This window comes from Eurosta solidaginis, chromosome 3, assembly GCF_040869045.1.
Source record: "Eurosta solidaginis isolate ZX-2024a chromosome 3, ASM4086904v1, whole genome shotgun sequence".
Lineage (NCBI taxonomy): Eukaryota > Metazoa > Arthropoda > Insecta > Diptera > Tephritidae > Eurosta > Eurosta solidaginis.
This window is the reverse complement of record NC_090321.1, coordinates 72,695,284-72,722,878: the sequence shown is the minus strand read 5'-3', so window position 1 is coordinate 72,722,878 and position 27,595 is coordinate 72,695,284. Positions and strand designations below refer to the sequence as shown.

At 42.2% G+C, this 27,595-nt stretch overlaps 2 protein-coding genes across 16 annotated transcripts in view; one reads left to right on the top strand and one right to left on the bottom strand.

The window, feature by feature from the left end:
* Positions 1–7,195: 7,195 nt before the first annotated feature.
* Positions 7,196–27,595, top strand: part of Rbpn-5 (Rabaptin-5) — a 371,253-nt gene continuing 350,853 nt past the window's right edge. For 5 of the 6 annotated variants that reach the window (XM_067772287.1, XM_067772286.1, XM_067772288.1 and 2 more), the window contains exons 1-6: positions 7,196–7,339; positions 7,411–7,680; positions 7,742–8,019; positions 8,083–8,921; positions 11,349–11,484; positions 11,550–11,666. In XM_067772287.1, coding sequence (XP_067628388.1) covers positions 7,276–7,339; positions 7,411–7,680; positions 7,742–8,019; positions 8,083–8,921; positions 11,349–11,484; positions 11,550–11,666 — 1,704 coding nt within the window. In that variant the 5' untranslated portion in view covers positions 7,196–7,275. Of the gene's footprint in view, positions 7,340–7,410; positions 7,681–7,741; positions 8,020–8,082; positions 8,922–11,348; positions 11,485–11,549; positions 11,667–11,982; positions 12,418–27,595 lie in introns of those variants that run through there. The other variant, XM_067772283.1, reaches the window with a different exon arrangement.
* The window catches only part of Treh (Trehalase), a 342,181-nt gene continuing 326,916 nt past the window's right edge, over positions 12,331–27,595 (bottom strand). For 4 of the 10 annotated variants that reach the window (XM_067772274.1, XM_067772279.1, XM_067772280.1 and 1 more), the window contains 2 exons: positions 22,251–22,401; positions 12,331–13,188 (listed from right to left, as the gene is read on the bottom strand). In XM_067772274.1, the coding sequence (XP_067628375.1) occupies positions 22,265–22,401 (137 nt within the window). In that variant the 3' untranslated portion in view covers positions 12,331–13,188; positions 22,251–22,264. The remainder of the gene's footprint in view (positions 13,189–22,250; positions 22,402–27,595) is intronic. The other 6 variants (XM_067772276.1, XM_067772281.1, XM_067772273.1 and 3 more) reach the window with 5 other exon arrangements.

Sequence of the window (27,595 nt, the reverse complement as noted above, 5' to 3'; positions counted from 1 at the left end):
GCATCAAATATACGAAGAGCTCTTCCGTTGCTTATGATTTGCTTTTCGACTTAAAATAATGAATATTGTGGTTGTTGTTGTTGTATTAACAGTGAGAATATTGTGGTAGAATGTAAATACATATTTTAGCACAAATTTGTACAAATAAGTGTTTTTTCTTAAAAGAACCAAATTCCTTTAACTATTTTGATGCATACCCTTTAATTTAACTAGCAAAAAACTCCTATGAAATGGCAGAGAAATCTCCCTCTCCCTCACATTCATAATACCTACTTTTCTCCCATAACCGATTTCCGCTTTTTCGAACATTGTTCAGAATAGGAGGAAAGGGAGAAGTGAAAAAACTCACAAGGAATTTTTATTTAGAATACGAGGAATGGGAGAAGGGAAAAAACTCGCACGGAATTTTCGTTTAGAATCGGGCTGTATATGTTTCACCTCATGACTAATTCTATGTATCACATCTAAAAATGGTGTGTATCCACTACTCATCGCAACAGATTCAGCTATATGTTATACATTATGGCCACCAGAGGTTTGTGTCTCCGATTTTAGGTACACCCAGTTCTGTAGCTAGTTATTATACCACTGCCGCTAGATGGGTCTCCTAAGCATTAGGGGGACACATTAAAGCATATAAATTTATAAGGTGTAAAATTATATCCATTTACACACGCTGTTATATGAACGCACCTAGTAATATTCTTGATAACCTTAATTGTCGATCAGCTGTATTATTGCAAAAAAAATGTTCGATTGTTATACAAATTTAAAAATGCCAAGATTAAGTGAAAAATCAAAACTAAAACATCTTTACTAAGATATTCTTGTAAATGACTTGCTGACGTCGGAGATTTCTGATGAAAAGGACGGCAATTATGTTTGCATGGTTGCATTCCTTTGAGTTTACCGCGTTTACACCATGAAATGTGCGCGTAAATTTATACTAATTGTGTAAATGATTTTTCATAAAAATTTTGACATTTCATTTCCGCAGTAGATAAATTTATACGTTTACACACTTTATAAGGCATTTATAACGTTAAACTAGTCCCCCTATTATCTATGCGAGGATACGCGTTTTTTACGCGCAGACGTAAACGTATACGCGTGTAAAAAAACACGGCTATAGTTATTTAATTTTTACAAATATTATATAATAAAAATTTCCATTTCAAAATTTACACATACCAATAAACCCCCCAGATCTCTGGTGAAATAGCAAGGATGTTAGAAAAAGGCAGAATAATTTGTCTGGGAAACTCTGGAAAACTGTCAAGGAATCAGTAGCTGTGCATATGATAACCCAGAACTAATTTTATACTTTGTACAAACACAAACCAAATTGCCAATTTATACTATTTTGGCAATTTATTACGCAATTTATCATATAATAAATTGAAATAATAAATTGCCAAATTAAAATTAAAAAAAAAAAAATTGCGTAATAAATTGTTTCAAACTGCAAATGCAACCTTGTAAAGTGTGTTTATTGAGTAGATTTAAACGTCACGCATGGCTCATCTCATCAGCTGATTTTATTTCTTTCATTTCACTGGATTAGAGATTGTCAAAAGAAGATGGCAAACTCAAAATGAAACCAAAATATTGATCACATTTTCTTACAACCATGGTTCAACTATATACAGATTGGCTCATCTGTAAAGCAACAAAATATGTCTGTTCAAATTGTCAAAATCCGTGTATTGGTGTTGGTGCGAGTGGTATGGAATGGAAACATAAAACTTGCAGTTTTTGTATGTGTAAGTAAAATGTTGCCAATATGTTGGTTTCATTTTGAGTTTGCCATCTCCTTTTGACAATCCCTTCGACCATGCAATGACATAAATAAAATCAGCTGATGAGATGAGCCAACCTGTACATAAGAACCATGCTTACAACACACAAAAATTTCAAAGTTTTATGTTTTCATTCCATTCCATTCACTTAATAGCAACACGCACATTTTGACTGAACAAAAGTATGCCCGGCCACCACACAAGCAGAAAGCATCAAGCGCAATTTTTATTGAAAATTCGTAGCGCGCAGACGTAAACATGCCATCGGATGACGATTTTTTATTGCTTGTAAATTTTGCGAATTTTCATAAAAATTTTTCAACTTTTTTCGAGTATGCAGTTTTGTAGCTTATTCAATTTTAATATAATAAGATGCTAATCTTAAGCCACTAAGAAAATTACCTGATTCTTGGCAATTTTTTTTTCCATCCGACCTTTGCATTCGTAGGTTTCAATAAACCGCAAAGTAAAATCTTTTTCTTCCGCGAAGTTGCTCATTGCACGTTCTCACAAAACTAACACAATAATGGTTGTCAACCACGTCGGCCACGATCAAATTGACCAGCTGTCAAGCGAAAAAATCTAAAAATTTTGATTTTAATCAACGCGCAGCCGGAAACAAGTACGTGTGAGCACGACATCGCGCTTCCCAAGGCAGTCGGTTCTATGTACCGGAGCGACTCGGGATTTTTCCCGACCAAGGACTGTCATTTCAGTGTGACCCCATTTAATTTGTTTCGTCCCTCCCACAAATTGTCATCCTCTTAGCAGCTCCTTGCAGCAGGACTGCTACATATTCTCTTACTCCGGGAAGGTATCGAACCCAATCCGGGTCCGTCTCCTGACCCCGGTCCTGAGAAATGGTTTTGCTGCATTTGCCAGAAAAGAATCTTTTTAGGACGGTCATACTCTGTTCAGTGTGTCTCGTGCAAGGGATGGTTGCCTCGGACAGGTTGTTCTGGGCTTGATCCCAAAACCCGACGTCCACGTAACTTTTATAAATCTTTCTTGGCTCCTTGCTGCTCACGCCCAAGGGCGTCCCGTAGTCTACGCCTAAGCGTATCCCCACTACCTTCCAGCAGCCTCGCTGCTCAGCAAGCCACAACAAGTACCCGCTGCTGCTCGCGCCCCACGGCGCCAACAACTCAAACAGCTGATACCACTCATAACTACTACCTTCGTAGTAGAGCTGGTAGCAATGCTGAGCATCAGCCCCTGCCCCCGTCTTCTTCTCCCCCCCTCTTTTCTGGCAGCAATCGTGCAGGTCAGGGAAACAGACTCTTAGTCCCTGCCTCCGTTTGCACCGTCTGCCAGCACAGAATATATAGGTTTGCGACATCCGCTCAATGCAGCTCCTGCCTTGGGTGGTGCCACTTTCCTAGATGTTCTGGTCTCCGCGACGGCAACCCCTCGACGGGTTTCATCGCGCCATGTTGCCAGGTTGCAAACCCAAATCATCCGGGTACCCCAATGCTTGCTCAAGGGCGCCCAGTCCCAAGGCCACAACAGCAATTGCGTCCTGGCCTTCCACAACTTAGGCGTAGTCACCCGTCACTTACCCCTAGAGTTGCGGCGTCACCCCTCATGCACTTCAGAATTCTGCAGTTAAACTGTAATGGACTAACTGGGAAGATTACGGAGATAGTCGATTTCATGAAGCGGCACAACATCCGCATTGCTGCGATTCAAGAGACTAAACTCACAGCGAGATCTGCATTGCAGACCTGCTCTGGGTATAATGTCCACAGGAAGGACCGCGAGAGCGGAAATGGAGGCGGCCTCGCGTTTATTATACACCACTCTGTGCAATATCATATATTTGATCCTGGCATCGACCGCAGGGACAATGTCATAGAACGTCAAGGCCTATCTGTCCGGTCAGGCGATGCAAATCTAGAAATCATCAACATCTACATCCCTCCTGTCACCTGTTGCCCCAGTGGATACCGCCCTAATATCGAGGCCTTACTCACTGGCAACAATCGCATTATCTTAGGCGATTTCAATGCCCATCACGACCTATGGCATTCAAACTTGCGGGCGGACAGTAGGGGTGAGATGTTGGCGGATCAAATAGACGAAACGACGTTCTGCACAATAAACGGAGACGCCCCCACACGTATGGTAGGAAGCTGTCATAGCTCGCCAGATATCTCAATCGTGAGCGCAGAACTCGTAAACTGCGTCAACTGGCAGCCGATGGTAACATTGGCATCCGACCACCTGCCCATACTTATTTCGTTCGAGCGTACCGCCGACTTCATCGTCACCGAAAAACGCACTTTCATAAACTTCAAAAAAGGAAAGTGGGAAGAATATAAATCTGCAACAGACAGCAGCTTTGCTGCCCTCCTTATCCCGACTGATGCCCGCCAAGGGGAGCGTGCCTTCCGTAAGGTCATTGAATCCGCCTTGGCACATTTCATTCCCGCCGGGAGAATTCCCGAAATCCGGCCCCACTTCCCGGCGGAGGCCGCGAGCTTAGCGAGGGAACGCGACCTTATAACACAGCTTGATCCAGGCGACCCCCAAATAAGGGATATAAACCAACGAATCAGATTGCTTGTGGACGAACACAAGCGGGCGAAATGGGAAGAGCACCTAAGAGGTTGTAACCTCTCTACCGGTGTAGGTAAACTTTGGTTCACCGTAAAGTCCCTATCGAATCCGACTAAGCACAAAGACAAAGTATCCAGCGCCTTTGGCGATAAGGTGCTGTCGGATGCGAAAAAATGCGCGAGCGCTTTCTGCCGACAATATATAATGCATCCTACGGTCGACAAAGATAGACGGAGAGCCAATAGACACGCACATAAACACAAATTCAGCGCGTCACCAATCACCATCACCGCTAGAGGGGTTGAGGACGCCATTGGTCGCGCTAAACCATCCAAAGCAGTGGGCCCAGACGGCATAGCCATGCCGATGCTTAAAAACCTAGGGAAAGAGGGTTTCAAATATTTAGCGCATGTCTTCAACCTGTCTCTTTCCACCTTTGTCATACCCGAGAAATGGAAAATGGCCAAGGTGGTCCCGCTACTAAAGCCTGGGAAACCAGCTAACGTAGGTGAGTCATATCGTCCGATATCTCTCCTATCGCCAGTGGCAAAGACGCTTGAAGCCATTTTGCTCCCTTATTTCCAAGCACATTTGCAGCTATCCCCTCATCAGCATGGCTTCAGAAAACTCCATAGCACTACCTCCGCGCTAAATGTCATTAGCACCCAGATAAATTGCGGTTTGAATCAATACCCCCACCATAGAACAGTACTTGTAGCGCTAGACCTATCAAAAGCTTTTGATACGGTCAACCATGGCTCGTTACTGCAAGACCTGGAAGGGTCTACCCTTCCCCCATGTCTTAAAATGTGGACCGCAAATTATCTGGGTGGTCGGCAGGCATGGGTGCAATTTAGAAACGAAACATCAAAACCAAGGAGAATTAAACAAGGGGTGCCACAGGGTGGTGTCCTATCCCCACTTTTGTTTAATTTCTACATATCTAAGCTACCTTCACCACCGGAAGGAGACACAATCGTTTCCTACGCCGATGACTGCACAATAATGGCCACAGGCCCAGGCCCAGAGATCGATGAGCTATGCAATAAAATAAACGGCTATCTCCCTGATCTCTCCAGTTTTTTCGCCTCGCGAAACCTGGCATTGTCACCGACTAAATCTTCCGCGACCTTATTTACAACATGGACGCCCCAAATGTCGACCATATTGAACATCCACGTCGATGGCACTACGCTACCGACTGTCCTACACCCCAAAATCTTAGGTGTGACGTTTGATCAGGATCTACATTTTGGTGCGCACGCAACCGCAATTGTTCCAAGAATTCAGAGCCGTAATAAAATCCTAAATCCCTTGCTGGCAGTACCTGGGGAAAAGATAAAGAAACGCTCTTGACCACATACAAAGTAATTAGCCAGCCGATTACGTGCTACGCGCACCCATATGGTCGCCAAGCCTAAAAACCACCCACTGGAAGAAACTACAGGCCTGCCAAAATACTGCTCTCAGAATCGCCACGGGCTGTCTTCTTAAGCTGGAGTCATTGGTGCCGTATGGCGTATCGCTGTATCCGTATCCCTATCGTAATCAGCTGTTTATCGTTACGACGGAAACCAAAACCCAATTGGTTGGCTACGATACGGTTACGACCTTAGCGGCACCAATAATCGATTGCATTGATTCTCATAAGGTTGGTCGAATCAGCTGTTATAAGGTTACCGATACGGTTACCGATAAAGCACCAATGTCTCCAGCTTTATGTCCCCAGAACACCATCTGCATAATGAGGCGAGAATACTCCCCATCAGGGAGAGAAATGAGATGCTGACCAAACAGTTTCTGTTGAATACCCAGAAACCTGGGCATCCCAACAGACATCTGATTGACGAACCAGCACCGCCTAGGGGCCTAAGGAGTCATCTCCGTAAGCATTTTGAGGAAATACGGCACCTGAGAAGCCAGCCGTATGAAGCGGAAAAACACAAGCAGGTCCTTGGTGAACTCCATAGACAGGCGTCGGACCTTTATGTCGGGAATTGCCCGGTGAATCCAGTACTTGAAGAAAAATATCCAGAACTCGCGGAAGAGGAACGCATACTCCCCAGGGAAACGCGTGTCACTCTTGCTCAACTTAGTTCTGGATACTGTAACAGGTTAAACTCTTACCTATCCAGAATCAACCCCGACATACAAAATGTATGCCCCGCTTGCAATGTGTCCCCACATGACACCAACCATCTCTTTAATTGTAATGTGGAACCAACGCCTCTAACACCCCTTTCCTTATGGTCCACCCCTGTTGAAACGGCAAGTTTCCTTGGATTCCCGTTAGAGGATATTGATGACAATTTGTGATCGGTCGCGGCTATTAGGTGGGGCGAGCATTGCTACAACAACAACAACAACAACAACAGCACGACATCGCCTGATACGCACACAACTACTCGTTGCTATGGTAACCATCAAGCAAATTTGTGCGTTGCCCGGCAGCTTAAGCTAAATTGAGTTGTATGCACACCACTCAATGTAAATCGAAATTGTCTCAATTTATTTTTCTGTTTGAACATAGTTTAAATACTTGAAAAAATCTAATAATAACAGACCTCGTGTTCTAATGGTACATGAACCAGATACGGATAGAGATTTATATCCATATGCTTCACATTTTTGTTGCATTTGCATGTTAAATGTCTATCCAGATCTGGTTCATGTACCATTGGAACACGAGGAGTGATATATCTATTCTCTTCGCTGGAATGCATAAGCTTGTGTTAAACGCATCTGTTTGAAAATTTTCATTGTGCCGCGGCTTTTAGGCTTTCAATTTTGTATTGTGTTGGCAATACTAATTTCTAAAACTATTTTTTAACCTTATCACATGGAAGAAGAAGAAAGTTTATAATTTTTATTCAGGTGCAAAAGTAATTTAATCTAAACGTGCCAAGTTTGGTTTGAAATGGAAGGAAGAGAAAGTGACACGCCCACTACCTCCGCTGTGGCGGAGGCAGTGAACGATGGTGGTAAATATATGTATTTAGTGTTTTTTTTAATATACATCTTTATTGATCGCTTGTGATTTTCTTTGGTTTAGAAAATTTGCAACAGCTGGTCGGTAGTCTACAAGAAGCGAAACGAAAAATGCAAAATGAATTTAATGCGCAACGAGCTAAATTGAAAGAACTGTATTTGCAAAAAGAGACCGAATTGACAAAATGTCATGCAGATCGAAAAAACTTGATACGCGAACTGGACGAGCTAAGGAGCCAGTTTGTGGTGGCCGATTTGAAGTCAGAAAATGAGCTACATCTGAAAGAAATAAAAGCTCAAGAAGAAATCTCATCGCTACAGCAATTAGTTCAAGGTGCAGCTTTATTTAGTTCAATCATAATACTTAGTAATGCATTTTATTTTTCAAAATTCAGATACAATAGAAGAATCAACAATATTGAAGGCTGAACTTGAACGTATGAAAGAAGAAAATACCCGTATATGGCATGAGAACCGTGAACTTCGCGACAATGCGCAACAACAGCAACATACGGAGACTAGTGGACTGGCGCCACAACAAATGTTGAGTCAAGTTAAAAAAACTTTGCGCAAATTCGGTGGTGATTCCGCTGGAATAGTGTTATCCAATAGTTTAAGTCAGCACGAAAGTATTGATGATATTAACAAAATTAAAAGCGGTAAAAAAGACTATGTAAGTAAACATGTGTATGTAACACAAAAGATTTCGATTAAAAAAATAAATGTATACATTTAGGCACAAGAGGATGCAGAAGTTTTACGTTCTATAGTGGTGCAACTGCAAGAAGAAATGGAAGCGTTAAAGATAAAATTACGCGAAACGGATGAAAAATTACAAATCCAAGGAACGACTGCAGCAGCAGCAACAACTGTGTCAACATCAACAGAAAACGAGTCTCCTCTAAAGAGGGAATTCGTCATTAATAAGTCAACTTCCACAGATATCAACACTCTTACATGTGATGCTTGCTCACAGTATGAAATTAAACTGCAAGAATTACAAGCAAAAAGTAATGAAGATTTAGCAACAATAAATACTATGCAAAAAGCCATCGCAATGTCGCGCGAAGACTTACAAAAAGAGGCGGCATTACGTAAAGATTTGGAAGATCAATGGCAAGAGCGACGCGAGGCGCATAAAACAGAAGTACACAAATTACGTGAACAGGTAAAATCGAATGAAGAGCAATTATTGGAGTTACAACAAAAATTTCTTGATACCAAAGAGGAAGTAATGCGACAGCTACAACGTGTCACAGACGAACGTGAACGTGTGAATAAACAATTAGAAACTTTGCAAGCCGATAATGACTTTCTATCGGGGCGTTATTTGGCATCTTCAGAAGTAATCGAAAATCAAGAAATTAATTTACCAAATACTGTTGAAGAGTTGCAGGAGTTAATATTACAACAACAAAGTGATCTAATACAAGCACGCGTTAGCAGCGAATTTGAGCGCAAAAAATGCGTAACATCGTTAGATGAAATTCAAATTTTACGCGACCAATTAGACAAGAGCAACAATGAGCGTTTAGCATATAAGAAAAAGATGCAAGCAGATAATAAGTCGTGGCAGTAAGTAGACGAAATATATTATATAGTACGAAAGGTATAAGCATATATGTATGTAATACTCTTATATTGCTACAAAAGGCTAGGTACATTCGCAAACATCAGAGTGCCGATATATTGCTGTTTAGACGTTTTTGTTTTTGTATTCCATAATCGAACGTACCAAAATTAAAATATTTTCTTGTCACACTTATGCTGCTACAATCACAAAAATTTTATAGGCTGTCTTGTTTTGATTTCGAATTCAAAACACATTACGAGAATTTTCTATTAGCAATATTACATATGTATATGGGTATAAACACAACAAAATTGTATATTTTTCAAGTAAACATCAACCTATCTTTCAACAAAGGCGAATCCATACCAGATGGTGGAAAAGCGAATTCAACCAATTCGCCGTGCAGAAGAATGTCAAGTCAAAAGAAAATTTTCATTGATTTCGATTAACTGACATACTGTTGTACAAGGCTTTGTATGGAAAATTATCAACAAGAAGCAATCAGCTGTTGGGATAACACCACCTCTACTGAATTCGCCTTGCTTTCAACATAAATTTTAAATGAGTATTTGCTTAGTTAATGTGTTATTGATAATAAACTTCCTAAAAGGCAGTAAGTGAACCTCACCACCTCTCTAATATGCACGGCAGCATACTGTTAGCCAATTACAAAGAAGCTGATAGCCATTTTTTCATGTTAGCTACACACTTAACCTGAATTGACAAACCTTGTTCTGACAATATGTTTTTACCCGGAAACTAAACCCTAAAGAAAATGCCATTAGGCCCACTTGCAAAACTTCTGAATTCAGAGTTAATTTGAAAATGTTTCAAAATTGTATGAGTTCCACCCCTCATGAGCAGCCAACTCCGTGTTAAAAAAAACTTGCCGTTCTAGAAATGGGCCTTAGACTTTATTTTATACGGTTTAATATGTAGTTGCTGAACATATATGTATACTTTTTTAAAATTATGTACACTGAAGGCCCTGGGCTCAGGTCTCTCGAAAAAAAAAAAAAAAATAAGTGCAAGGCGCGGTAACCTTCGAAGAGATTTTAGGCCAAGCTTCTTTTCAATTTTCGTCGAGCTCCTTTTAATTTTTCCTACAATTGGCCGTGCGCTTCCTAAGCCCACTCCGAAAGAATCTGCAAGGCAGATGAGTTTTCACTGAGAAGCTTTTCATGGCAGAAATACACTCGGAGTATTTGCCAAATCGCCGAATGGCGACCCCGCTTAGAAAAAATTTTCTAATTTAAAAACCTTTCTAAATGCTTTGTGTTGCTTTTCCGTGGAATCGAACTCAGGATATTCTGTGTGGTAGGCAGAGCACGCTACCATCACACCACGGCGGCCGCAAATAAAAAAACAATATCGAAATACTGTAGGAAAGTGTTTTTTACTCATGTCCGACTCTTGGCAGTGGTTTTGTTCCCTATATGTACATGTACATATATAAATGAAAATTGAATTGGTGCAAGCCTTTGTTATGCTATGTTTTTAACTGTAAACTTTGTTTAAAACATGGAGTTTTTAAAACGTCCTTCTGGATGTGTTGCAGCCCTCTTAATCGAACAAAACATTCCATTTTAACAATAACGCCTAAATGTATGCTTCAATATTTTGATTTGCAGTGCAAATACGGGTTGGTTTGGTCGATACGAAGAAATAGGTATAAGCTTTGCATCATCGTTATTAATTGACGCTTAAACGCCGCAGCGATTTTGGCCGTTTTGTAAAAAGTCACACCAGCCCTCCCTGTTTCGCGATAATTGACACCAATTGGAATCACCAAGGTAGGTGGGATTAAAAGTGCTGAGTAGCGCAACCCTTTCAAGGGACTGCCAGCGCAATTTATAACTTCTATATAATATATATAACCCAATTATCAACCTCACCCCCGATTGGCTAATCCTATTCATTTAGCAGGCGAGGCTCTGCTGATCCCAAACTCCTCACGGAAGGAAGAGGTTGGATGACTTAGAAGATTCAACGTGGTCATATTAAATCGTTCCCGAAATGTTTGGGCTAATACCTTAGTGGTGCTATTTTTCGGAACATAACGGATTAATATCCGGAAAAGGACCATACATCTACAAGAAAAATACAAACGCCAAGGGATGTCCAGTCTTCCTCCACTTGCCTCTCCCAACTTAGTGGAGGTGCTCTGTCCTCTGCATCAAAATCCGGGTGTCGATTGAAATATCTTCTTGGCCGAAGCGTCTTTGTCCATTCGCATAACATATATTTTCGGCCTATTTGGCTACATCTAGATACGCTAATATATATTTACTCCAAACTGTACTAGAAAATAATTTTGAAGTTAAAAAAATGTTTCTCTGTAAGTCTAAGGTTTGGTGGAATTGGCCATTTGTATTTTGTTTTTCAACTCACTATGCAATACATAAAAAAATTTAAAAATATAATTTCAGGGATCGCTTGACCGAACATCTCTTGACAATACAAAATTATGAAACAGCAAAAACAACGCTAGAGCGCAAAGAAACTGAGTTGAATAGACAAATATCAAAGTTTCGCGTTGAAATTATTGAGCTGCAGGATACTATTGTAATATTATCATATGTTTTTGCATTTGTTGTTGTAGTGTTAATTACTTTGTTTGCTTTTTTCAGGAGAAGCTGACAAAAATGAATGCAGACTATAAATCAAAAATCAAAAATTTACAAGACGATTTAGCCACCAGTGAGCAAGTACAGAAGGATTTTGTGAGATTATCGCAAAATTTGCAGGTACGTAACAATAACCCCCGTACCCCAGTGGGTTAGGGGGCTTAAAATATATCCGCGGCAGGCATGCCTGTCGTAAGAGACGACTAAAACACCAAATTAATTAAGGGGTTGTGTGGTTGTTGTTGTTGTTGTTGTATCGATAAGATTGCTCCCCGCAGGCTTTGGGGAGTGTTATCGATGTGATGGTCCTTTGCCGGATACAGATCCGGTACGCTCGGGTAATACAGCACCGTTAATCCTTTGTATTTCTATTTAATTTTGATTGCATCACACTTTGCTTAATACTAAAACATAACTGATTTTCTCGAACTTTTAGATGTCATTAGAGAAACTGCGTAAATCCGATACGGAAGTGCGTTGGCAAGAGGACGAAGATGTTGATAATTGTCCCACATGCAATACGTATTTCACAGTAACAGAACGAAAAATTCATTGTCGTCATTGTGGGCATATTTACTGTGACAAATGTTTGACGAAATCGGTGCCGTCTGGGCCACGCAAAAAAATTGTACGTGTCTGTGATATTTGCCATACACTTTTAACACCAAATACAGCACCCTATTTTAGTCAGGAGCCATTACCGGCTAACTAAGCAACAAATGTTCTATTTAATTTATGTGTATTTTATAAGTAAGTATGTATACATATATGTACGTACGTTATGCTAAAATGAAATTAATTTCGCTTGAGTCTGAGAGTTACATAAGTATGTGTGTCAAAAACCACAAAGTAAAATTTCGTTAGAAAGTGATTATTTTGTTTTGTTTGTTAAACGATATAGTTACATTTAATGGGAAAATAAATTTTTGTGCGTACAAAAAGTTTCGTTTAAATATGTACATATTAGACTGGGTTGGTCCCCATACAAAAAAAAAGGTTGCTAATGTCCGCCCCTAAATTTAAAGATTATGTTGAGAGGGTTTCAGAATTTTTTTTTTTTGATCCTTCGAAATACAGCCAAAAAGGTTTTTTCGTTGTAACTTTGTTTTTTGACGTCCGATTTTTAAAATTGATATGCCATTATTTTGGCCTTGAGAAGCTTCACATTTCTGTTAAATGTCATTTTAAGCTATGAAGTCGTTTTCACATGATTAGGTCAGCTAACAAACTTGTACCAAAAATTTCCGAAACCCTCTCAACATAATCTTCAAATTTAGGGGCGGACACTAGCAACTTTTTTTTTCGACCCAGTCTAGTACATACATATGTACTAAAAAGAAAACGTGTGGTAAAATGGAAAAGGCATATCTTCTACTTAAAATTACATTCATTAAATGAATTTTTGTATTTTCTTCCTTTTTTTTTGCCTCTTGCAAAACATAAAACATAACAAGTAAACTATATATATAATAACTCATATCTTTGGAATAAAAACAAGTGCATCCATAGCTATGTATATGTGGATATGTATGTACTCCAATTATTAAGAAAAATGTCAGCATAAGTAACTAAGCAAGTCATCGCCAGGGTGGAACCTTCTTCAAATCAAAATTCTGTGCTTCCAGCTTTATTGTTTCATTTCCTGTAAAAAAAGTTTAAATTACCTTTTTGATATACACAACTATTTATAAAATAAGTGGATATATACAGTGAAGGATAGCATGAAAAAATGTTTCGCCCAATTGTTATTGCTGTTGTTTTTGTATCAGTGTATCGCCCCATCCAATAGGTGCGACCACTCACAAATTGTCATCAGTATCCTCTACAGGAGTCCAAGGAAACTTGCAGTTTCAACAGGGGCGGCCCAGAGTAAGAGAGGTGTTAGAGGTTGTTTCCACATTACAACTAAAGAGATGGTTGGTGTCATGTGGGGATACATTGAAAGCAGGACACACATTATGTATGTCGGGTCTTTTTCCGGATAGGTGAAAGTTTAACCTGTTACAGTATCCTGCTCGAAGTTGAGCTAGAGTGACGCTCATCTCCTTAGGTAGAACGCTTTCCTCTTCTGCGAATTACTAATCTTTAACAACGGTGTTCGCGGGCAATTGTTGGCATAGAGGTCCGACGCTATTGTGTGGATGATAATGCGCTTTTCTTCTATATACAGCTGTGTTCTCAGGTGCCGTATTTCCTCATAATGCTTGCGGAGATAACTTCTTAAGCCCCTGCGAGGTGGAGACACTTTAATTAGATGTCTGTTGGAATACCCACGTTTCTGGGTATTCAACAGAATTTGTTCAGTTTTTTATTCTCTCCCTAATTGATATTTTCCGTGTCCATGTTGTAAATAAGGTCGCCGATGATTTGGTCAGTGCCAATGTCAGGTTTCGCCAGGCGAAAAAACTGGAGAGATCACGGAGATAGCTGTTTATTTTATTACAGAGCTCATCGACGTGTGGCCATTATTGTGCAGTCATTGGCATTGTTGTTGTGGTAGCAGCGCTTCGCCCCATCCAATAGGTGCGATCGATCACAAATTGTCATCAATGTCCTCTAACGGGAGTCCAAAGAAACTTGTTGTTTCAACAGGGGTGGACCATAATGAGAGGGATGTTAGAGGCGTTGGTTCCACATTACAATTGAAGAGTTGGTGTCATGAGGGGACACATTGCAAGCAGGACATACATTTTGTATGTCGTTGTTGATTCTGGATAGGGAAAAGTTTAACCGTTTCATTACCCAGATCGAAGTTGAGCTAGAGTGACGCGCGTTTCCCTAGGGAGGGTGCGTTCCTCTTCTGCGAGTTCTGGGTATTTTTCTTTAAGAACTGGATTCGCTGGGCAATGCCTGACATAGAGGTCCGGTGCCTGTGTGTGGATATCACTAAGGACCTGCTTGTGCTTTTTTGCTTTATACGACTGTGTTTTCGTGTGCCGTATTTCCTCATAATGCTTACGGAGATGACCCCTTCAGCCCCTGGAAGGTTATGCCTCATCAATCAGATGTCTGTTGAGATGCTCAGGTTTTTGGGTATTCAACAGAAACTGTTTGCTCAGTATTTCATTTCTCTCCCTAATGGGACATAAGAAGACAGCCAGCCCGTAGCGGTTCTAAGGGCAGTATTTTGGCAGGCGTGTATTTTCTTCCAGTGAGTAACCTTTAGGCTTGGCGACCATATCGGGGACGCGTAGCATGCTATCGTTCGGTCAATTGCTTTGTAAGTGGTAATGAGCTTTTTTTTGTCTTTACCCCAAGTGCTGCCGGCAATAGATTTGAGGATTTTATTACGGCTCTGGATTTTAGGAACGATTGCGGTTGCATGATTTTCAAAATGTAGATCCTGATCGAACGTCACACCAAAGATTAGATAGTGACTCTTTCTGGTGGTGAAGGTAGCTTCGATATGTAGAAGTTAAACAGAAGTGGGGATAGGACACCACCCTGTGGTACCCTTGTTTAATTTTTCTGGGTTTAGATGTTGTGTTCCTGAACTCACCGATGCTTGCCGACCAGGCAGATAAATTGCGGTCCACCTTTTGAGACTTGGATGAAGGGAGGACCCTTCCAAGTCTTGCATTAATGTGCCGTGGTTCACTGTATCAAAAGATTATATAGGCATGCGCGGTTCGAGGGGTGAGTAACTGGGGGAATGTGGTGAGTTTTTCCGGCGAGAATGAAACGATCCGACGCGGATTCGATGATCTTGCGCAAAGCACGCTCCCCTTGACGGTCAGAGGTCCGGATAGGGAGGGCAGCAGATTGTCTGTATAAGTTTTGTAATCTTTCCACTTTTTTTTTTGAAATTGATGAAAGTGCGTTTTTCAGAGTGATGAAGTCGGCAGATCGCTCGAGAGAAAGTAGTATGGCTAGGTGGTTGGATGCCAATGTTTCCATCGGCTGCCAGTAGACGCAGTTAACAAGTCCTGCGCTCACGATGAAAGTGTCTGGCGAACTGTGAGAGCTTCCTTTCCTAACAAGGAAATGAAGATTTTCCCAAATATTCCCAAACGGCCCCCAAACAATTCCGGCATTGCAAAAAACTCTCGAAGGAGACCCAAGAAAAGGTCCTTAATTTGTTACAGAATGATACCAAGGTAGGTAGGTTGAACTGGCCGGTCCATGAGGACCTCACATAGACTGATTGACTCCGTAGTGTTACCAGAAGTTTGTTTTAACGACCAAACTGAAAAACCCTATCAAAAACCAGGACCTATGTTATAAAATAACTCCGTCCTCTTGGCAAATACTAGAAGCTTCCTAGGACTTAAGCCACTTGCTGCTTCTAGATCTGATAGCTGTATCACTCCTAATAGCTGGAGTCTTAGCCTGGCAAGTGCAGGGCACGAGCACAGAACGTGCTCGATCGTTTCCTCCTCCAACCCGCACTTCCTACACCTGCTATCACTGACCGAGCCTAATTTAAAGGCATGTGACGCCAGAAGGCAGTGTCCAGTCAGAATACCCGTCATGAGTCTACAGTCCTCTCTTTTTAATGATAGAAGCAACTGTGTTAGTCTAAGGTTGTAAGACCTACACATAATCTTCGACACTTTACAGCCCCGCGCTTAAACCCACGCCTTTTCTGCTTGGTCGATCATGTGCACCTCTCGCCTTCGCTTAATCTCGCCCAATCTAATTGGGACGTCTACGGAGCAAGCTTCAAGGGATGCGCCCTTTTTAGCTAATTCGTCCGCTTTTTCATTCCCATCTATTCCCATATGCCCTGGGACCCAATATAGATGTATGCTTCTCCCTGTCCCGATTCTCTCCAGAGACTGCTTACACTCTAACACGCATTTAGATGCTGTGCTATGCGAGATTATTGCCTTAATTGCTGCTTGACTGTCAATATAAAAGTTAACACGGTTGCAGCTTAAGCTATTCTCTTCCAGGGTTTCTACTGCTTTGGTTACGGCTAATATTTTCGCTTGGAAAACGCTACAGTAATCCGGCAGCCTGTAGGATCTGCTTAATTCCGGATCAGCGCAGTATACCGCAGACCCTACTCCTTCCACTATTTTGGAACCATCGGTGTACACATGTATCACCTCGTCCGCCATTTGCGCACCCTTGCGCCAACCGTCCACCTCTATTGTGGCCTTAAGATCTCCCTCAAAGTGCAGGTAGGGAATCATGTAGTCTGTTCGTCTTGTGACTGAGGACGCTATACTACTATGGCCATATGGTCGGCGCTCAAGCTGCCCCGAAGCACCGAGCCTGGTTGCGGTCGTTAATGCTTTGTTCTTTGCTACCTGGTCTACAGGTGGAATGTGCAGAATGGCATACAGTGCAGCCGTCGGGGTTGTTTTCAGGGCTCCCGTAATGCAAAGTATCGATAGTCTGCATACCCCCTCTAATTTTTTGATGTATGTTGTTTTTTGTGTGGCTTTCCACCAAACAAGAACTCCATAGTATAGAATAGGGCTTACAATCGCTGTAAAAACCCAATGAGAAAGAGAGGGCGATAGGCCCCACGTACACCCCAGCATTCTTTTACATGCATAGAGTGCCGTTGAGGCCTTCTTGACCCTCTCCTCCACGTTGAGCTTCCATGACAGCTTACTGTCTAGGATGATTCCTAGATATTTTTTGCAAGGTTTCTCCTGTAAGGTCACCGCTCCTAACTTAGGCCTGGTCCAATTTGGGACCTTGTACCTCTTTGTAAACAAGACCATATCCGTCTTCTCCGCATTGACTTTCAGCCCGACATTAGATGCCCAGGTATGAATATCCCGAAGCGCCCGATCCATCAAAGAACTAATCGTTGGAAGGCATTTTCCACTTATGACAATTGCAACGTCATCTGCGTAAGCCGTAAGTTTTACGGGTCCCTCATCGAATTGCCTGAGCAGTTGGTTGATGACCAGTGTCCACAGCAGAGGTGATAGCACCCCTCCCTGCGGCGTGCCCCTGTCCACTGATTTCGTGGCCTCGTACAATCCCCATTGTGATGTAATCTTTCTGCAATTTAACATGCAGCCGATCCATCTGATTAAGGCAGGATGTACTTTAATGTAATTAAGACCATCCATAATCGCCCATTTTGCAACATTATTGAAAGCCCCGGCAATGTCCAAGAAGACTCCTAGAGCATACTCCTTATATTCCAGGGATTTCTCTATGCTTATTACCACCCTATGCAATGCGGTGTCTACCGACTTGCCTTTGGTGTACGCATGCTGTGTTGTGGAGAGCAGCTTTCCATCCACGTTGGACTTTATGTACACATCTATCAGCCTCTCAAAGGTTTTGAGCAGAAATGATGTTAAGCTAATGGGTCTATAGTCTTTGGGATACACGTGACCGATCTTCCCCGCCTTTGGTAGAAAAGCTACACGAGCAGTTCTCCAAGAGTGCGGAACATGATTCAGTCTTATGCACCCATCGAATATTATTTTAAGCCATTCCACGACCGCCCTACTTGAGACTTGTAGCATGGCCGGGAATATACCATCTGGGCCCGGCGATTTAAACTTAGAAAACGTCTTCACTGCCCACTCGATCTTGGTATCTGTCACCAAGCCCGGCACCACTAGCTCCGTGATCGAAGTGTGAGTGATGTCTGCTGGTTCTTCTAAACCGTCTCCCGATGGGAAATGTGTATCGAGAAGCACCTCAAGGGATTCCTCACTATCACGTGACCATTCCCCGTTCTCTTTCTTTATTAGTCCCTGGACTATGTTTCCCTTTGCTAGGACTTTTTTCAACCGTGCTGTTTCACTGGAGCACTCTATGTCCGTACAGAAACTTTTCCATGAGTTTCTCTTCGCCCTGGTAATTTCACGCTTGTAGATCCTCAGTAGATCCCTGTACTCGTCCCGACACGCTTCGCTTTCCGCGGTCTTTGCGAGTTTAAACATTTCTTTTACCTGTCTTCTTAGAAGACTCAGCTCATTGCTCCACCATGGCGGCTTTGCTTTTCCTCTGAATCTTCTTAGAGGGCAAGCTTTGTTATACGCAGTCATAAGCGTCCTTGTTAGGAATTCATTCGACTCCTCCAGTTCCTCTACATTAGCAACCTCTTTGGGTTGTCCCAGTTTCGTTTCTACATGTTTCTGGAATTTAGTCCAATTCGTTGCCCTAGGGTTTCTAAAGGTTCCTCCCTTCTCTACCCTCTTTAGTGGGATGCTGAAGCTTATATACGCATGGTCGGAGAAGGATGGTCTATCGAGAACCATCCAATCATACCTTGATATATCACGCTCGGAGCTCAATGTAATATCCAGAACATTGCTGGATGTTGGACCAATGTATGTAGGAACATTTCCCCTGTTGGCTATCTGCAAATTGGTTTGCAGGATGTAACAAAATAGAGATTCGCCTCTCTCGTTCGTATCTGCTCCTCCCCACGCATTGTGGTGCGCATTTGCATCTGCGCCTATGACCAACCGCCCTTTGCGCCCTTCCTCCTGTACTAGCCTTTTGCACTCCATCGGTGGAACCTCCGCAGCATGGGCCATGTAGCAGGACGCCAGGATAAATGCCTGCTTATTCTTTTGCTCAACGGCCACCGCTACGAGATCCTCGGTGGTGTAATTAGGCAGCATATATGAATGCAGCTGTTTCCTTACCATTACTGCAGCTCGCACCCGTCCTTCCGTTTGTGCGTAGTAAACGCCAAACCCGCGCGCGCTAAGTCCAGAAACCTTTCCTCCCGATGAGAGCCACGGCTCCTGGATCAGCGCCACGTCAAACGAACCCTCCTCAAGGGTTAGGAGGAGTTCGCTCGACGCCACTTTACTGTGTTGGAGGTTTATCTGTAGGACTCGCAGCACCATTGGGTTTAGAGTATTCGAGGCCCCCTTCAGCCCCTCGTGAATGTTGTGCCGTGTGTTCCTCTGTGCGAGTCACAGCACCATTTAGCGGTTGGTCCTCTTCTAGCACGTTCGTGGTGACGTCGGGGACCTCCACCTGTCTTTTTTCCCTTAGGCTTCTGAGGTCCTTTTCGACTTCGCCCACTTCCAGCGTGTTAGGATTTTTATCCTCGGGACTTCTTTTCCTGAGTCGCATGTAAATTTTGCCAGTGCCAAAGGACATTTTGCCAAGCTGCGTGTACAAAATATCCTCCGCCTGCTTGTTTATTTGGAAGATGTAGAACTGACCATCCTCGGTAGGCCGAGATACAGTAAGTACCTTCCAATCCTGTGTCGGTATGTTCGGATTCTGATTCTGCAGAAGTCGCAGTGTATCCTCCGACTTCATCATGCATGGTATCCATACCTTAACTTTTGGTACCGTGGGGATTTGCGCTTTATCCACCACCTCAAACCGCGCGTTCGTGCCTTGCGGAGGTTTGGAACGACTTCCTCCAGCCACCGCAAGCTCGCGATGTTGTCGCACGCTATCATCTTCACACCATTATACCATCCCCCCGAATCAAAGGTTGGAAGGGGCTTACTTGGTTGTTCCCGCATCATCTTAAGCATTAAGCTAATAAGCTCCCTTTCCACAGATCTCCACCTTTCAGTAGTCATTTGTCCGAACGGACTGCTACGATCAACCAGCGCCACAGTCAGTGACTGCTTTGCCACATCACTCATCTTCTCGGGAAAAGCAGGAGTCTTAGTGTTATCTCCCTTTGGAACCTCCGAGAACACCGGAGTCTTCGCGTTAACTCCCTTTAGCGCCTCCGAGAAAGTCGGAGTCTTTTGGCTTATCTCCTACTTCCGTAGTTGGAACTTCCCTCTGACTGGCAGCTTTCGAGGTAGTTGCTACCTCGCTATTGGAACCCATCTGTCTTACAGCTTTGGGCCTACTTGTCTTGTCTATGCGACTGCCCTGCCTCGCGGCTCTAGGACTGGGTCCTTTCTGCCTCTTGAAAGCAGGCTTGTCGCCTTCTGCCGAACGTTGCCTCTTCATTCTGCCATTCGACGCTTCTTCCTCCTCGTACCGGTTGCAGAACCGAGGGTTTCTCGCAGCAAACCTTTTGAACTGCCTTCGACCTACTTCTACCGCTTCATGGGCCCATTCCAAGCGCTCGATCTCCACTTCTGTTGGGTCGACCACTGCTCCCAAGCGTTGTACAATTCTTAGTGCTGCACGGTACTGCGAGAGAGCTCTTTTACTTCCTCTGCTCGGTCCCCCTCTCCACTCTTCTACTCCGTTTTCATTTGTGTGCTTCTCCAACACGGAGTTCATTGAATCAGCACTACTCTCGCTCCCCGAGTCCGACGCATCGCTTAATTCGTATTTGTCGTCCTTGGATTGCGACTCAGTCCTCCTCTTTACATCCTCCTTATTACATTCAGGTAATGAGTTGTTCATCTTGGTCGTACGACCACCTGCCCGACAAGGCGGGCTCAGCGGTCCAGTATTATATACGGGGAAAGAACCGTCCGCCACAGCAGCGCCCCTTACTGCGGTAAGGCCATAAATACTTCCCGAGATGGCCCGGTATCGGGAAGGCTCCGTTCGAATACAGCCGAATTTATCTCCTGGCTGCAAATCGTCCAATAGGCACGGTCCGCATAACACCCTGGATTAGGGGGTTGGCAGTTCTTGGTCACCGACATCCCGCCGCCCTCCTATGAGGCGAAACGGCGTAGATGTCAGTCCTAAACAGCTCCGCCTCATAGTCGGGCGCTATGGAGTTCGGCTAAGCCCTCACACCAACGACAAGGTGCCTACCCTAGTGAGGGTTTAGATACCAAGGTCATTCAATAAAGATTCCCAAACTAATCCCAATACTCATTCAACCCAACTCATACTTTTATTGGTGGCAGAAGTTGCTCAAAGAGTTTGGAACCAAAATTATTTTAAAAGTTCTATATATGGTTTGGTGCTATGATAGCACGATATACTAGTATATATCTACTACTTAGATATCGTTACCTCAATTCGCAAAGGTCCTAACCAACAAACAATTAAATTTTACATTAGAAGAAAACTTTTTTAGTCTAAGGTAGTAATGCTTAACATTCATAGCCTGCCACACCCTTTAATTTTTGTCTGACCGTCCACCCGTCAAGCACTAAGGTTTTACAATCATTGTAAATATCAATGAGAGAGAGGGGGCGATATACCACAAGTACAACGCAACATTCGTTGACTTTCACAAAGTGCCGTCGAGGCCTTCTTAAACCATTCCTCCATGTCGAGCTTCCATGACAATAGTAAGAATGCTTCCTCGATAGTTTGTACCAGGTTTCTCCTGAAAGTCACTTTCCACTTATGACAGCTGCAACGCTATCTGCGTACGCCGTAGGTTTAACGGGCCCCTCTTAGAACCGCCTGAGCAGTTGGTCAATGACGAGCGGTAAGAACCGAGATGATAATACCCCGCCCTGCGGCGTGCCCCGTCCACCGATTTTGTGGTCTCATACAGACCCCACTGCGATGTAATCTTCCTGCATTTAAGCATGCAGCCGAACCATCTGGTTAATGCTGGATTTACTTCAATGTAGAGACTTTGTTGAAAGCCCCTGCAATTTCTAAAAAAACTCCTACGGCGTACTCCTTATACTCCAAGGCTTTCTCTATGTTTATAACCACCATATGCAGTGCCGTGTTCACAGACTTGCCTTTGATGAACGCATGTGTTTTGTGGAGAACAGTTTTTCATCCATGTTGGACTTTATATATGTGCACTTCTATCGGCCTCCCAAAGGTTTTGGGCAAAAATGCTGTTAAGCTAACGTCTCGAAAAAAATATTGGTGAGGACTTTTGTGAATTGAGGTAACGCTATGAAATTTAAAACTTACCTTACCAAACCATTCTACCAATTAGCGCGATAACCAGAGCAATCGTTAAGCTGAAAATTGTATTGATTCCAACTGTAAAAGGTACGTTGTGGTGGCAATAACCAAATAATGTTAAAAGCGTAAGCTACATAGAAATAGGCGGTATGGTATTCTAAATAGATGACACAGAGAAAAACGAAAGTATTTCACGAAAATGGATTCGAGTTTGTATGTACACATATTGGTACAAATGGAACTGCGTATTTACATAGGAGAAGAGAACTCCAGATTGCCTTAGAGTGGGGAAAGGTGAGTTCTGCAAAGAAAGGAGACAGTGGCATGGGACTTCCCTAGGGAAGGGCAAGTATAGAGATGCAAAAAAATAAAGATAAATAAGATAAAGAGATACACGTTGGAAAGCTTACACATATTACAAAGAAGGGAGAGAACGATGAACAGAAAAGAAGACACCAAGTTTATTGCTGCTAGCTATTTGGCTTGTTTATGACATTTTAGTATGACAAAAGTACCCAATGACCATGGTACTGATGGATGTTTTTAGTTTTAAGTGTTTGTTGTTTTAGGTTGTGTGATGTTTACACGTTAATTTAATACTTTTTATGTAAGTTTGTCACCAATGTTTTTATAGTGATTTACATATGTGTTTTCAAAAATTGATTTTCTGTTTGTTTTTGTTTGGTTTTTTGTTATTTTTTGTTTAAAATAAAGATTATAGCCCTGAGGATGCCAAGGAGCTTGGCGAAACGTAGGGTGATATTGGAGAAAAGGTACGAGTTTTTACTTGGACTAAATACCCTAGACCAGCAAAGCCTAATAAAATTCTGATAAATAAGTGCGTCGGCCTTCGAACAGAGTGCTTCCTTACATGTGCTCCGATAAGCAACACATTTTGAGCGACAGGGTTTTAGTTTGCTTGCAAGGCATCAGGACGCTATTTCAACCTCAACACTTGATAGAAATAATTAGGGATTACCCGAGAGCCAGGTGTCTAACGTACTCAGCCCCTCGCGGTAACAGAAAGGCTAAGATAATAGCCGCAGAAGAGCAGGGTTCGGTACTAGGCAGTGATATTTCGAATGTTCCTTACAAAAAAGTCTTTTTAGTTGTACATGTTACAAATCAGCTTCCTCCTCGCTTCCCAAGGAGACGAAAATGCGACCTTCCCCAGCTTAAACGAAACCAGGTCATGTGTACCTTAAATAGATGGTTGGCTGATCACGGTCTTTAGGTGGCACCAGCAAAATGGGTAACGTCACTCCCACGAAAAGGCGAATCAAATAGAAACACGCATCTCAGCGAAAAAGCTGGTGGTGCATATAGGGAAACACAGGCGGGACAAACCAAGTAAAAGGAAGCTGCTTTTAGCAGCATTGCAGAAACCTCACCTTGGTATAACGTAGAGGGAAGCTGCTCCAGCTTACCACATGGTCACCGTATAAGCTCTACTGATCGCAATATAGGACAGCGAAGAAGAACTGTAGAGATGTAGGTGCTATACAGGCATGAGAAAAACAATACAGCTCAGGAAACAATAGTGGAGCTGCAGTTATGTAGGAAAGTGTCCCAGAGAACTAATTTCCCAACTAAGCCCTTGTAGAAGCGACTACATGAAGAGGCTCACTTCCATCCGACCCAATATTTAATCGGACATTGTTGCTATATGCCCAGACTGTGGAAGGTTAAAAATTGTTTGAACGTGGAAGTGGGAGTGGATGAGCGTTATGAGGAGGAAGATATAGGGTGAGATGGGGAGGGAGAAAGATGGAATAAGGGAAAGACAGGTATAGGAAGCAGAAATGAAAGATAAAGTAGAAGAAGATGTCTAATTATAGCTGGGTGATGAGTAGGACAGAACCACTGAAGCTTCAAAAGGAGAATAACTTTTCTGATGAACTGGCGCAGGTATTCTTCCATAAATGGCTGACGATGCTTGGCTCTGCAGGAATGCCTGTCATCCCAATTGCACGAAAGCCAACCAAAAATGGCATAACACCAAAGCCGATCTGTTTCCCAACAGAATTTAAAAAAGGATGACAGAAAATCGCTCCAATATACACCACACCGATGGTCCAGTTCAAGGCCCCGTTTCGAAATCCTTAGAAAAACGTTTTTTCTGAGTTGGCATAAAATATTTAGGCTCAGTCTCGCCAATTTGTAGGAACAATTTTATGGTAGCACGACTCAAATTGGAAGAGAAGCTTGGCGTAAATCCCCTCGGAGGCTTATCGCGTCTTGTATTTTTGCGCATCAAATTGTGCGATCTTCTAATTCTTTGAAGCCTTAAAATTCTCCAGGGTCGGATGAATTTATTCCTGCGCAATTGAAATTGCTTTAAGCTGTTCTACATACCAAAGTCTGGGAACATGTTCAAAGTAAGGGGGTGTTGTGGGTCCCTTCCCTACTATGGGTTGTAGTAGTAAACAAGCTTCTGACGGTCCTTCAAATCAATAGCTGCCGCGTGGTTACCCGCGCAGATTGCCTGGCAGTCAAATATGTTATCTGTCAACCCTACCAAAATGGAACCATTTCATAGATCTAAGATACATGTTTTCAGACCACCGTCGTTTTAGGGAATACCGTAGCTCTTTTTTGATAAAAAAATATTTAGGAACGGTCTTCAGAAAGCTTTTATGATAAGCATTGGGCTATGAAATAAAACCTTCGTTGCCATGTACTGCTATAGAAAAAGCAAGAACAGGAGTCTCCCACCAATGGTAATGCACTGAGCACGGGTAGCATTACGACAATGTTGACGTGTGTACAGCGAACAGCGCTGGTCGGAATCAACGGCGCCCTGAGAACAACATCCAACTTGGCCTGTATTCGTCATATGGGTTCTCCAGCACTATTATTAACTTCGAATTTATCCCAGATAAGATACATTATTATGTGGCCACAAATGTCCTCTCTGCAGGATTTAGCACCTTCATTACTCGGGAGAAAGGCAGTGTCCACTCAGACTACCCGTCATCACCCTACAGTCATCTCTATTTAAGGATAAGTGTAACTTTGTTACTTTAAGGTTGGAGGACCTGCTTCGACTCTTTGCAGCCCAGCGCTTGGGTCCACGACTTTCCTGCTTGGACGATCATGTGCAACTCTCTTCTTCTCTTAACCTCGTCTAATCTTTTTGGAACGTTTACGGTGCAAGCTTCGGGGGATGTGCCCTTTTTACCGAGCTTATCCAATTTTTTATTCCTATTTCCATATGTCTTGAGACTCTATATAGATGTCTGATGAATGCTGGGAATGCTTACACTCTAACGGACTTTTAGATGTTATGCTATGCGAGATTATTGTCTTAATCGCGGCTGTCAATGTAAAAACTGACGTGGCTGCCCCCAGTTTTTCTACTGCTTTCGTCATGGCTACTACATCCGCCCTAAAAATACTACAGTTATCTGGAAGCTATTGTGACTCTAAGGGCCCCTTCGAAGCGCAGGTACAAAATAAGGTAGCCTGATCGTTCCGTATTTGATGGCGCCGTACCACTATAGCCGTGTGGTCTGCGCTCAAGCTGCCACAAGGCTTTGAGCCTCGTTGCAGTTGTTAACTATGTTCTTCGCCACCTGGTCTTTCGTAAACCTAAACATTGATAGCCAGCAGGGCAAATGTCAACGGGATGGGAACACATGAGTATTTATCATGTTTACAATAAAATGTGTACTACTTATATGGATATATCTGTAGTCATAAGCAATAATCGCCAAAGTCCCATGTAAAATGGTTGGACCTAGGTGATTGTTGCTTGTGAGCATGAGATGCGTATGCATGCATATTTAAGATGCAATAGAATGAATTTTACCGAAGCCAGAATCGGAACATACAATTTAGTTTATTGGAATCGGAACCGAACCCTTAAGCGGAAGCAGATTACACGAGACACATTTCAAGTAATCTCGAGAGGATGACGAATAAAATGATACAAACAAAGCATATGATATGATTTAATTCGCAAACGAAAAAATAAATCTCCAAAAACAAAATAAATTCGGCAACTCAAAAATGTATAGGCAATAAAATTTGATTGGCTATCGTATGGTTATGACTAATCGTTCGTTGCAATTGACAGTGATCCAGTTGCCGATTAAAGCTTAACATCCACATCCAACAACAACGTTTTGATCCTGATATTTATCTGGATCAATTTGTTGTTGCATTTGTATGTCAAATTTTTATGTGGATCTGGAGCATTGTCGATTGGAACTCACATAAACGCTTTGGTCGCACTGCTTCGGATTTGACATCGTCATAAGATAACAAGTAAAGTAAAGTTTGGGTGTAACGGAACATTATATACTCAGCGCGAGCTTCAATTGTACTTTTCAATTCAGATAAATTACTTTTCTACATGACACGTGGTACCGCCCGCTTAAAAAAAATGTCTCCCCATTTCCTCTTACAATAAAACTTGATAAGTGAAATATCATTGCTTCAAAACTATTTTTTGCTAAGTTATAGCTTATTATTCTAATCGACGACCCTTTTAAACCTGTTTTATATCTAATTTGCCAAGTCCATTTTTACTAGAAATATTTTCTGCTGTAAGCAAATTGTTATTTCATTGCGATCCGTTAATTTTTCTTCGAGTAATGGCTCCCGACACATAGAAAATTGCTTAGTCATAAAAGAGGCGGTGCCACACCCATTTTTTTAAATTTGAAGTGTTTCTTATTTATTGTTATAAATCCACTTGGGAAACGAAATACCATTGACATAAAGCTCTTTTTTGCAAAGATATAGCTTATTTTATTCGTCCACGACCCTTTTAAGAATCTTTTATATAAAAGTGGGCGTGGTCCTTAACCGATTTCGTTAAGTTTTCTTCAAAGCTTTCGATATAGTAAAGGCAACCTCTGCCGAATTTTTTTACGATAGGTTTAACGATTTTTGATTTATGATTAATAATATTTGTAAAATTGATTTTATCACAAGTGAGCGGTCCCACGCCCATTTTAAACAAATTTTTCAAATTTTTATCAAGAGTCTCAATATCAGTCCACACGTCAAATTTCAACATTCTAGGTGTATTATTAATAATCGGTTTTTTTGTGTTTTCCAAAATGTTATATATATAAAAAGTGGGCGTAACTATTATCTGATTTCGCTCATTTTCAATACCCAATACTCAATCAAATTTTTTTTCGATACTGATGATTTTGATATATGGAAGTCTATATCTATCTCGATTCCTTTATACCTGTACAACCAAACGTTGTCCAATCAAAGTTAATATACTCTGTGTGCACGCTGAGTATAAAAATGAAACCCCGTGCTACTTTGCTTTGAAGCGATCAAAGCGTTTATGCAAATTCGCCTTAGGCTTCATGATATGTCACCAATAG